This window comes from Helianthus annuus, chromosome 11 (genome assembly GCF_002127325.2).
Source record: "Helianthus annuus cultivar XRQ/B chromosome 11, HanXRQr2.0-SUNRISE, whole genome shotgun sequence".
Taxonomy (NCBI): Eukaryota; Viridiplantae; Streptophyta; class Magnoliopsida; order Asterales; family Asteraceae; genus Helianthus; species Helianthus annuus.
Window position 1 is genome coordinate 180,699,689 of NC_035443.2, and position 12,071 is coordinate 180,711,759.

At 38.1% G+C, this 12,071-nt stretch overlaps 2 protein-coding genes across 5 annotated transcripts in view; both read right to left on the minus strand.

Annotated features, from left to right (window-relative positions):
• Positions 1 to 1,043: 1,043 nt before the first annotated feature.
• LOC110937106 lies at positions 1,044 to 7,443 on the minus strand. Its single transcript, XM_022181856.1, has 2 exons — positions 6,799 to 7,443; positions 1,044 to 1,358 (listed from the first exon to the last, which is right to left on the minus strand). Exons 1-2 carry the CDS (start codon positions 7,441 to 7,443, stop codon positions 1,044 to 1,046), a joined length of 960 nt encoding a protein of 319 aa, XP_022037548.1.
• Positions 7,444 to 9,152: 1,709 nt separating this feature from the next.
• LOC110942571 overlaps positions 9,153 to 12,071 on the minus strand; it is a 40,550-nt gene continuing 37,631 nt past the window's right edge. For 3 of the 4 annotated variants that reach the window (XM_035980340.1, XM_035980339.1, XM_022184360.2), the window contains 5 exons: positions 11,898 to 12,004; positions 11,408 to 11,768; positions 11,136 to 11,321; positions 10,480 to 10,607; positions 9,158 to 9,904 (listed from right to left, as the gene is read on the minus strand). In XM_035980340.1, coding sequence (XP_035836233.1) covers positions 9,499 to 9,904; positions 10,480 to 10,607; positions 11,136 to 11,321; positions 11,408 to 11,768; positions 11,898 to 12,004 — 1,188 coding nt within the window. In that variant the 3' untranslated portion in view covers positions 9,158 to 9,498. Of the gene's footprint in view, positions 9,905 to 10,479; positions 10,608 to 11,135; positions 11,322 to 11,407; positions 11,769 to 11,897; positions 12,005 to 12,071 lie in introns of all 4 variants that reach the window. The other variant, XM_022184346.2, reaches the window with a different exon arrangement.

The following is a 12,071-nucleotide window of genomic DNA, read 5'->3' on the forward strand; positions in this document are numbered from 1 at the left end:
GTAGACTTTCATTTCTCGGATTTGTTATTTCAAAGCCACAAAATCCATGAAGATCGTAGAATTTATGAACAAGCCAAGAATATGGTGGAATTAACTTTTATGTCTTTGGACAACTCTAAGTAGAACCGAGCCGAGCTAGACTCGCTGTCTAACCAAACCGAGCCAGCTCAACTCAGTTTTAAACCGAACCATACCGAACGAGCTTTTTCCGAACTAATATCCGAGAAGTAGAATTGGAAACTTAATTATTATTATTATTCCATAAGTTACCCTTCAAATAAAAGTTATCAAGTGCTTGTTGGCGGAACAAATTGAGCAAAGTTTTACCATTTAGACACTGCCTCTTGAACACTACCCTCCAACGGGCTAGGGGGTGGTAACAAGGGGCGCATAACCTTGACCCTCGTCATTTTTTCCGCTGTATGATTTGAACTTCCAACCTTTTGGTTGTAGAATACATCACTTAAGACTCTACAACATGACGCGTAAAACTAAATTACATAAAAAGATAAAATCCAAACATAAGCTGTATAAAATGTTATTTACAAAGACATCTATGCATCTACAGAGAAAACCATGTTATCAAAGTTAAGTAAAACCAGATCTTTCGGTCAAAATAAGTAAAATACCTCGAAGATCATCGGATGCCGTTTTGTCAAGATAACCGAACTCTCTAAACACCCGAAACCAGTCATACAATATTATCATGAAACAAATAATCATCACAACCCGTATCACAAGTAGACCCCACAAAAGCTTTATTGTTAATCTCTCTACCAAATCTCGAAACATAATGAAGACCCAAAACAAGATCCGTAATCGCATCTTCACTTTTTTCTTGATCTGCATAATGCAAAGTATTCACCAAAAGCACATTTCCTCCGAAACCCATACCCTGCTTCTCAAAATTCCTCTCGGAATGCCATTTGATCATGTTTTGAGCGAGCGGTATCAACAATTCGAGTGTTATTTGCATCGACGAACTCCAATCGGATGCAACATCGCGATTATAATCGTTCTTAGACTCAAAACTAAGTTTTTCTCTAAGTGAGTTCTTGATACGTGTGGTTTAACATGTGATATAAATCTTCACGTGACTCGGGGCTGATGAAGTGAGGCGATATAGCTAATCGCTCGTTAAATATGATTACGTTTGCGTAATGAAGAGCTAAAGCCGCATCACCAAGTGTCGGTTTTCGACCGTTTTGCCCCTTTGATAATCCTTTATGGGGAATTAATACGATGTTAACAGCGTTTTCAATTGTAACGTTGACTTTTGGTGAGTCAAGATCAGGCGTCATGCATTTTTTCGAAAGTCCAATTTGAGTCAAACTTTTTGTCGTCACTGGCGTTTGGGTGTTGGCCCGAACTTGGATCTTGATCTCTAATGAGCGTGAATAACTTGAATAACAATAACTTGTAATAATCAAACGAATGTTTTACAAGTCGAATGAGAGTAGCAATTACAAATGAAATCAATCTATCCTATTTATAGTTTCCTACGGGTACGAGTGAATAGACGCGTCTCTTCGTGAAAAGTCGTGTCTCTTGGATGTGTGGTTGAGATTGAATCTTGAAGAGGTGTGTTGATTCTCATCCGCAAGATCAACAGTCGCGTCCCTTGTTCCTTTCCTTGGTGTCGAATCCGAATGGGTGTGTGTGGAGGAGACACACCTTTTCGGTTATTAGGTAGTTTTTATCTTTCACTTTGTCAAGTTTGGTCCTTCAACTTCATAACCGCCACTTAATAATAAATCTAAACTATCTATCTATCTAACCATGGTGTTAAGAGATTAATCGGTTTCATTCACCCCCTTAATCTCGAACATCCATGAGTTGCTTCAAGTCTTGAATTCCGAGCAGTTCCCTCATTGTAGCAAACTTGATCCTTGCTAGTGCCTTTGTTAGTATATCTGCCCGTTGTAGTTCTCCACTTATGTGTTCCACAGTGATATCTTCGTTTTCCACGCATTCTCTTATGAAGTGATAGCGTGTGTCAATGTGCTTGCTTCTTCCATGAAAGACTGGATTCCTCATGAGTGCTATTGCTGAAACATTATCTACTCTGAGTGTTATCTTTTCTTCCTTCCAGCCTGTGATTTCACTTAACAGTCTTTTAAGCCATAGCGCTTGACATGCTGCTGCAGTGGCTGCCATGAATTCTGATTCGCATGATGATAGTGCCACTGTTTGTTGCTTCTGTGTACACCAGGTTATAGGTGATTCTCCAAAGTAGAATACCAGACCAGTTGTTCCTTTTCCTTTGTCTGTATTAACTCCAAAACTATTGTCGCTATAACCTGTGATCTTGCATCCTCCTTGTCTTTTGTAAATGATTCCATGCTCTTTAGTTCCTTTGATGTATCGTAGTATTTGCTTTACTGCCTTCAGGTGTTGTTCTTTTGGTTCTTGCATGAATCTACTAAGTAGACTGACTGGGTAACATAGATTTGGTCTTGTATGCAATAAGTACCTGAGAGAACCTATCAGGCTTCTGTAGTGTGTTGCATCTACTAGATCTCCTTCTTCAGTCTTTGTTAATTGAGTTCCTGGAGTCATGGGTGTCTTTGTGTCGTTGCAGGATAACATATCAGCGTCTTTGAGTATCTTGTTGATATATCCTGTCTGTTTGATGCCTATCTCACCCCCTGTTTGAATTACTTCTATTCCCAGATAGTATGCTAGCAATCCTAGATCGCTCATATCGAATTTGTTCTTCATCTGAGATTTGAATATGTCTATCTCCTTCTTTGATGTTCCAGTGACTATCAAGTCATCAACATAGACTCCAACTATTAGTGTAGAGGCTTCACTCGTCCTTGTATAGATTGCGTTTTCTAAAGTGCACTTCTTGAAGTTAAGTGACTTTAGGGTTTGATCTAACTTCGTATTCCAAGCTCTTGGTGCTTGTCTCAATCCATACAGTGCTTTTGATAGTCTGTAAACCTTTCCTTCATTTCCTGGCTTTATAAATCCTTCTGGTTGTGATACATAGACTTCCTCCTTGAGGTCTCCGTGTAAGAATGCAGATTTCACATCTAGATGATGTACCTCCCAACCTTGATATGCTGCTAAAGCCAACATTAGTCGTACTGTTTCCATACGTGCTACTGGTGCAAAGACTTCGTCAAAGTCTATTCCGTGTTGCTGAACATATCCTTTTGCAACTAGCCTTGCCTTGTGTCTGACAATATTTCCGTTTGCATCTTTCTTAGTCTTGAATACCCACTTTAAACCTATTGCCTTGTGATCTCTTGGCAATTCCGTCAAGCTCCAAGTGTTATTCTTGTTTATTGAGTCTAACTCAGCCTTCATTGCTTCAATCCATTTTCTGTCACTAGATGCTTCCTTGTAATTTCTTGGTTCTTCTTCAACGAGTAACAATTCATGTGGATCTAGTTGAATTTCTTCTGTTTCTTCATATAGGTCTTCGAGACTTTTCAGTCTTACTGGAGTGTTGCTAATATTTCCTGTTGTACTTTCAGAAGTGGATGGACCTCCACTTGGTAAATTGCTTGAATTTCCTGTTGAGTTCTGATTGTATGAATATGCTGGCGGGGTTACATAGGAGTCTTGTTCTTCTGTCTGATCTACTCCTGAATCGTCATGTTGTGGCCCGCTACCGCCTGGACTACTTGGCTCATTTTCTTCTAATTCTGGTGGTATGTCATCATCGTGAATGACAAAGTTTGTCCATTCGGGATTCCCTGAATCTACCGTCTCCATATAACTATCCCAGTTCCATGGTTGACCTTCCATGAACTTTACATCTCTACTGACACATATCTTGTTCTTTGCTGGATCATATAATCTGTATGCTTTTGATCCTTCTTCTATTCCAAGGTAAACCATAGGTGCGCTTCTATCATCTAACTTCTTTTGTTGAAGTGGTAGTACCTTAGCGTAAGCAGTGCAGCCAAAAACCTTCAAGTGTTCTAAATTTGGCTTCCTTCTTTTTAGTGCTTCATATGGTGTCTTGTTCACCAGGGCTTTAGTCGGAACCCTGTTTAGTACGTATATCGCGTGTCGTACTGCTTCACCCCAAAAGTTCTGTGGCATGTTCATTGCCTTTAGCATACTGCGAGTAGTTGATAACATCGTCCTGTTTCGCCTTTCTACTACTCCATTTTGCTGTGGGGAATATGGTGCTGTAAGCTGTCTTGCTATGCCGTTGGTTTTGCAATACTTGTTGAATTCAGCCGATGTGAATTCACCTCCTCTATCCGTCCTTAGCATTTTTAACTTGGTCTGCGTTTCCTTTTCCACCTTTTCTTTGAACTCCTTAAATGTTTCGAATGCTTGATCCTTGGAAGTTAGTAAATATGCCCACATGTAGCGAGTACAGTCGTCTACAAGTAAGAATATATACTTCTTCCCAGCATGTGTTGGTGGAGTTATAGGACCACACAAATCTCCATAGACTAAGTCCAGAGGTTTTAAAGATCTGAACTTCGCCTGATTTGGAAATGGTGCCCTACTATGTTTTCCTAATAAGCATGCGTCACAGATTTGACTAGCATGACTTATCTGTGGAACTCCATGTACCAAGTTCTTACGAGTCATTTCCTTAATTGCGTCGAAGTGTAAATGGCCTAACCTTGCGTGCCATAACCATGTTGTGTCTTCGGTCTTTGATAGTAAGCAGATTGGTTTTCCCGTCTTCAGTTTGACCTTGTACAGCCTGTTCTTCATTCTCTTGACTCGCATTAGTAGCTTTCTATTTCGATCTCGGATAGTAAGTAGATCTCCGTCCATAACCACTTTGCAACCGATTTCTGTAAGTTGTCCGAGGCTCAATATATTGGTCTTCAGGCTTGGAATGTAGTATACTTGTGAAACAATCTTCTGTTCTTGATTCAGACATTCCAGTAGTATTGAACCCTTGCCTTTAATTTCTACGTGTGACCCATCACCGAATCGTACTTGCCTGTCACCGTTTCATCTAACTCCTTGAAGTGACTTCGCACTCCTGTCATGTGGTTGCTTGCCCCGTTGTCTAGGTACCATAGATTTTCATTTTCTGAGGCATAACTTGTCGGTTTTATATGTTTCTCGTTTAGCAGAGCCCTTTCTTGAACATTTTCTTCTTGTATTGTCATCAGCAATACGGGTGCTTCGTCTTCCTCGACGAGGTTTGAATGTTCTTGCACTTCGTCTTTCTCAGAACAGTCCTTCTTGTAGTGTCCAAACTTTTGACACTTAAAACATTGGATTTTACTTAGGTCGGTTCTTGCAAACTTCCTCCAGTTTCTAGAATTTCCATTTCTAGACCTTGATGTAGATCCTTCGTTTCTGGGACTTTGCCTATTTCCGTTGTTTCGCCAACTTCCACGCGTCTGGTTAAACCTACCACGACCGCGATTTCCAAATTGCCTTCCTCTATTGTTATCCTGATGTGTAAACATAAGCCTATCTTGGCTTTCTCCTTGATTTCCTTTCTTTAACTTGAGACGTTCTTCATACGTCTTTAGTCTTCCGACTGCTTCTTGTAGCGTCATGGTTTCTATGTCGGAGTATTGTTCCATAGAGGCAACGATTTGAGTAAACCTATCCGGTACGCCATTTAAGAGTTTGCGTACTAGAGTCGATTGACTCATTGTCGTTCCTACTTCTGTTGCTCGGGTAACGATACTATTAATCTTTGCGGTAAACGAATCAATAGTGTCGTCATCCCTCATTTGCAACATTTCAAATTCCGACATTAGCGTGTGCATACGCGCCTTTTGTACCCGATCTACGCCAACGTGTCTAATCCTTAGATTTTCCCAAATCTCTTTTGCAGTTTTACAACTTGCAACTTGCAATACAACGTCTTCTGGTATTGCTTGAAACAGATATGCAATGGTAGACTTATCTTTCTTAGCGTCTACCGTTGCATTTTCTGCCGGTTCAATCGTTTCCCACAAACCATTCGCTTCAAGAATCGTCTTGATACGAATAGCCCAAACCGTATAGTTTGTTGGTTTCAGAATCGGACACTGAAACTGGGAAAGAGAATTTCCATTTATCGGACTTTGCCCGGATGATCCTGCCATATCTTCCTGCCGATAATCTTCACTTCTAATAAACTTTCTTTTGGTTTCAATATATCTTAACAACCCCGATTACCCGAATCGTGTAATAACCAAAACAACCAAATCAATCTAATTCGCACTATAACCCCGGAATCAAAACAAACGAACCCTAGATTCCTAACCGTTCGGTTCAACCGACTTTCCTAGAACCGAAAATAAAAATTCTGAAATGAACTTTGCGAATTTAAAACGAAATTGAAACCTGATCGCGAATTCCCTGCGATGCCTTGCGATTCCCACGCCTAGAGCCTGATGCTCTGATACCAATTTGTTGGCCCGAACTTGGATCTTGATCTCTAATGAGCGTGAATAACTTGAATAACAATAACTTGTAATAATCAAACGAATGTTTTACAAATCGAATGAGAGTAGCAATTACAAATGAAATCAATCTATCCTATTTATAGTTTCCTACGGGTACGAGTGAATAGACGCGTCTCTTCGTGAAAAGTCGTGTCTCTTGGATGTGTGGTTGAGATTGAATCTTGAAGAGGTGTGTTGATTCTCATCCGCAAGATCAACAGTCGCGTCCCTTGTTCCTTTCCTTGGTGTCGAATCCGAATGGGTGTGTGTGGAGGAGACACACCTTTTCGGTTATTAGGTAGTTTTTATCTTTCACTTTGTCAAGTTTGGTCCTTCAACTTCACAACCGCCACTTAATAATAAATCTAAACTATCTATCTATCTAACCATGGTGTTAAGAGATTAATCGGTTTCATTGGATCCCACAAAAGACACTTGAACGATGGTGCATATGAAGACTCTTTCTTTGTTTGTATCTGAGATTCGATAATGATCTATGAATCGAGTTTTTTGCCGGATAACTCGAAAGGGCAGAAATGGAAGTACTGCGAATCAAACGTCGTCCATCGTGGAAATCGTTTACTCCCGGGATAACGAACTTGGTTGAAATTCCGAAAACAACCTTCACCCGTTCGACTATTGTGAAAAGCGATCTTAACAGTAACCTGACAGTGTAGTCATACGTACGAACCCATGCAGACATTTCTCGCAAACCGTTGACTTCTTCGCGTTGCCTCACGACTTTCTTCTCAAATTCGTTTAACTTCATTTGATTTGAGTTGTTATCTTGCAATCGTTTTAAACCATTCTCGAGCTCGGATAACACTTCGAGTTCTTCGCATAACTGTAACATAACCGCATCGAATCTCTTCATTTTCTTAACCCGTTTCTCCATTTTCTTTAACTTATACTCCCACCCGCAACAATTACCGTCAATCTCGGTCGGATTATCGAAAACATGATCAAGATTACGATAAACCGGATCCGTGCACTTTTTCCCGAGCGGAGAAACACCTTTCGCGACACATTTAATGTTGTCAACGATCTCGATTAATGCAAGCACCATGAGATAATCGTGAAACGAGATTTAGAGTGCCGAGTGAAGTAGTGAGTTCTTCGTGTAATCTTGACATCTGTTTATCGCTTAAAACCTGCCATAAGAATTGAACTGGCACTCCCCTTATTATTTGCAATACTTTCTTTCGGTATATGACAAATTGACAATCTTGTACTCCTGAACCAAAAACCAAAACTGATCAATACACTAGACCCACTATGATATTATTCAGCCTAAAGCTAAATTAAAGAAGCCTAAAACTTGTTATCTACTAGGCACTGTTGGATTATTCGGGTTTGTTTACGGGTTACGTGTCGGTGCGTTAGCGGTTCGCAGTTTAACGGGTCATTATGTGGATTACTTCGTGGCTTTCTCTACAAGTTGAAAGAACAAAGAAAGTGTCAAACATGACCGAGTTATGTGGAAAAGTAGTGGAGGTTAAAGTTATAATTCGTTATGCATCGTGGACTAAGTTTAATCTGCATGTGCTTAAGTACTGTTTAGTATAAATACTAGAGTTAAAGTTTTTTGTCATGTACCCTTTTTGTTTATCGAAACAGTAGCCTTCTTCATTTTTTAACCTTCTGCAACTGTTCTTGTCTACAATTCTACATACATACAAGAGTGTGAGTTTTGTGAGTGAAGTTTGAGTGTGGGACCTGAACCAACAGGCCCAAGTCCACGTAAGCAATTTATCACTAGCCCACATATCAAAGTTGATAAATACAAAACTTCGTTAAATGAAGACTTTTCTATGTTTTTTTCTATCAACCTAACAACCGAAGATGTCATTAGATACAACTGGGCCCCATAATTCAGCTAAAATTGTAACAAATCATCCAAACACGTGGCCTGAATCAACTTGATAATCCAAACAAGTAGTATCTAATAATCTACTCCCATGTTGTCCATATAAATAAGTCTACAAAATTATTCACTGATGTGTAGATGGGCCAAAAAAAACAATAATCCAATATTTCTTTGTAAATTTAATTAAATCTGGTTTTTAAATGGGCCCACCGCCCATGTGATCACAAGATAACAAACACACGGATTTTCAATCACTCCTTAAATTATGCATCGATCATAAGCAGGGCCCACACAAACAAAACACAGCCCGGTAAACAATGCTCCACAATCATTAACATAATCATTACATTTAGAGGTGCATAAATCGGGTTTTTTCTATAACTCGGGTTCGGGTACATACCCGGTAAACAAGCAAGCCGTCCCTTGCTCGGAAAACCTACTAAAGTCGCTAAAACACACAACTATCACAACTAAAACGTCACCCTATACAAATAATACGTCATTAATCTAAAGTGGGTCAGCAATTTAACGCGGGTCAACTGGGTCAGCAGCTTAACGGGTCAAGTGGGCCAACAGTTAGGGTGTTTTTAACATGTTTATTTTATGTTTTGTTTAGCAAAGTAGTCGGCTTTTAGTTATGGATCAGGATTACAGATAGGGCTAGTGGTGTCGATCTCTAATCACATATGTAGCTGAGTTTAAGGTTAAGGTTGCTATTTAATTCACAGGTTACATTCAGTTGTAATTGTAGTTTTACTTCCAACCAATGAAAAGAGTCGATCAGGTTGTTTGATCAATCGCTGCTGAATTTCTGTTTGATCATGACCCGTTGACTCGTACTCGTGACCCATTAACCCGTGTGACCCGTAAACAAACCGAATAACCCAACAAGGCGGTGATAAATAATATTAACTAGAGAAAACATGAAACTTCATTCATACTTCTTTGTCAATATAATAGATTACAACTGTCCTGTTTATCATCAATGATTCAATCATACTTCTTGGAAAGCACCTATTTTACCATTAACCTTGAAGTGAACCAACAATTATTTACCGAAACAATTTACTAAACCAACATTCAGGGTGTCTGGAGCCTGGACAATCCTTCAGCCATACCATTCTTGACGGGTGTTCGCTCACACTGGCACTGCCACATCAGCACCAAGCATATGATTATGTTCTTTAGACGGATCTGCCTACAGAACTACTTCTGGCTTAGGCTAAGATACGGCTGAAATTCTCTGGTATAAACTTAGATCGGACGAAACTCGATTCCACGTACAATAAGGCCCGACATTGTTCCTTCATAAGTTATGAGTTTCAAATTAACAAAAAGATGATCATTTTTAGGCTCATAATTTGAGTTGAATTTCCACACAATAACCTCCATCCATCCATCTTTCCTCTGTCTTGGAACCCAGTCAGTATCGCGTACATTCCAGGGGTTTGGATGTCTAAAATAAAGAACTCCCGTCTCTTTGCTTCTCCAGTTGAATAAATCTCGTACTATGACCGGACCATGCAACCCATGACACTTCTCTGAAAGCTTAAACACAAGGTAGCACGTATATTGGGTGTTTTCTAACAACATTTGACGTTTAATCTTGCACTTGATGTGCAATATTTGTTGTCGTGAGCACTCAATTGCGCCAGTAAACCTGCATGTATGACATATAAAACATCTTGAAGATTTATTCAAACATATAATCTGACATAAACTTACAGCAGATGGAGCAGGCTTACATACCATTTCAAGAAGCTAGTGATCATCACTCAAGTGACCACTATATTAAAAAAAAATAATGGTGGGCCCTAGCTGTGTTTGGTATAATATTATAACAAAAATCTTTTTTTTTTCCATTAAGTTTTTAGACATTTAAATATTGAGAATGTTACTCAAAACCTATATAACGTATAAAAATAAGTTTCGTTTTGTTTATAATTAGAGTTGTGAAACTTTAACCAAATTTATGCTTTTATAAACTTTTACAGGACTTTGACCAATTAGTTCTTATAAAATTTAATAAAGCTTTAACCAGTTCAGTTTTTAAAACTTCTATAACACTTTGACCGTTTTAGTTATATAAAACATTAAACATTTTAGTCTTTGATAAATTCTATAAAACTTTGAACCTGTTAGCTTTTTAATAAACTTATACAATAAAACTAAATGATTATCAGAAACAAATATATTAGTTGGTGTACACTTATATGAAGAAATTAGAGAACAAACCCGGATTCGGTTGATAGCATATCTTCATTTGCAAAAAGCATCTCATCTTTCTTTTTCTTTATTTGACATAACGAGAACCAAATCGTCTGATCTTTCTTTTCCTTCATCGGATTTGGCAAGTTCCACAACTGTTTGATGAAAGATTAATAAAGAATCAATTTATTCATTAAAAAAAGAGTTAAATGCCATTTTAGTCATTGTGGTTTGGGCCATTTTGCCAGTTTCCAAAGGTTTCATTTTTCGTCTGCGGGTCCAAAAAGGTTTCACCGTTGCCATTTTAGTCCACTAGGTTAACTTCATCCATTTTTTCTGTTAACGAGAATGACAATTCAGTCATTTTATATGTAATTCTATTAACAAGAAGGGCAATTCGGTCATACAAAATGACCAAATTGCCTTTCTCGTTAACAGAAAAAATGGATGAAGTTAACACAGTGGACTAAAATGGCAACGGTAAAACTTTTTTGGACCTACAGGCAAAAAATGAAACCTTTGGACTAACCTAGCAACATGGCCTAAACCACAAGGACTAAAATGGCATTTTACTAAAAAAAAAGATTAACACTTTATAAAAAAAAAAAAACACGAATAATGTTATTCTACAATACATGCTTTTAAAAAAAAGTTTCTTCATAATTAGATGGACAGTACCCCACCTTATCCGTCTTTGATTTTGATTTGAAGGCTTGATAGACATCCTTTAACTTTTCAATTTCTTTGTGTTTTACCTGCACAAAATTTTTAAGACCATTTTGAAAACTTCTAATTGATTGGGACATATGGAATGGGAGCCATTTTAAACTTCTAATTTCTTCGTGATTTTCGATTGCTTCGTGTCTCGCCTGCATAAAATTTTAAGGCCATTTTATAAACTTCAAAATAAATAGAACAATATAGAATGGGAGGCAAAAAGTAATTGCAAACTTGCATTGTCAATTGCTTGAAACTGAATGCCTTCAATGTAGATGGAATCACTTCCACAATAGCATCGTGAAAAGCCTTCTAGTAGAACCTCAAAATCAGTATCTTTTTTGTGATTCAAGAATTGAAATAATTCAATCATCATCCACCCATCTTCTCTCCATGTTGCGAAATATGCATTCAAGCTTTCGTTCCCCATTTTGTACTTTAGGTTCACATACATCCGCTTAGCTTGAGATTTTCTTGGACCACGAAATCTAAAGATGAGATGAACTTTGTAATTCACACACGGAGATAAAAACTGAGTTCTTATCTTGATTTGTATATTCAAATTCGAAATATTTAACATCTCGGCTACTTTCGGAAACCTGCTTCAAGCATTAAATGGATTAGGTGTATTAATCAGATCTCTTAAATAAAAGACTGGTTTCAACACTCTTATAATTTATATATATTAAAAAATAGTTATCATACCAAATAACACAAAAAGAACCTACCTTGAAACAGGAATAGATCGCCATTCACGTAACAAATGGTCTTTATATGAAAACCTTTTTGATGATATCATTTCATTTCGATCTCCGTTACTTCCAATTGAAAACCACTGTTAAGGGAAACAAAAACAATATCAGGTGTCCTTCAATTCTAGAGCTGATTGTTCATTAAAGAAT

Coding starts and splice junctions, on each gene's coding strand:
- LOC110937106 (XM_022181856.1), bottom strand. CDS start 7,443: ATGGTGCTTGCATTAATCGAGATCGTTGACAACATTAAATGTGTCGCG. Junction 1,359..6,798: donor GTTCAAGTGTCTTTTGTGGG/ATCCAATGAAAC, acceptor GTTCGGGCCAAC/ACCCAAACGCCAGTGACGAC.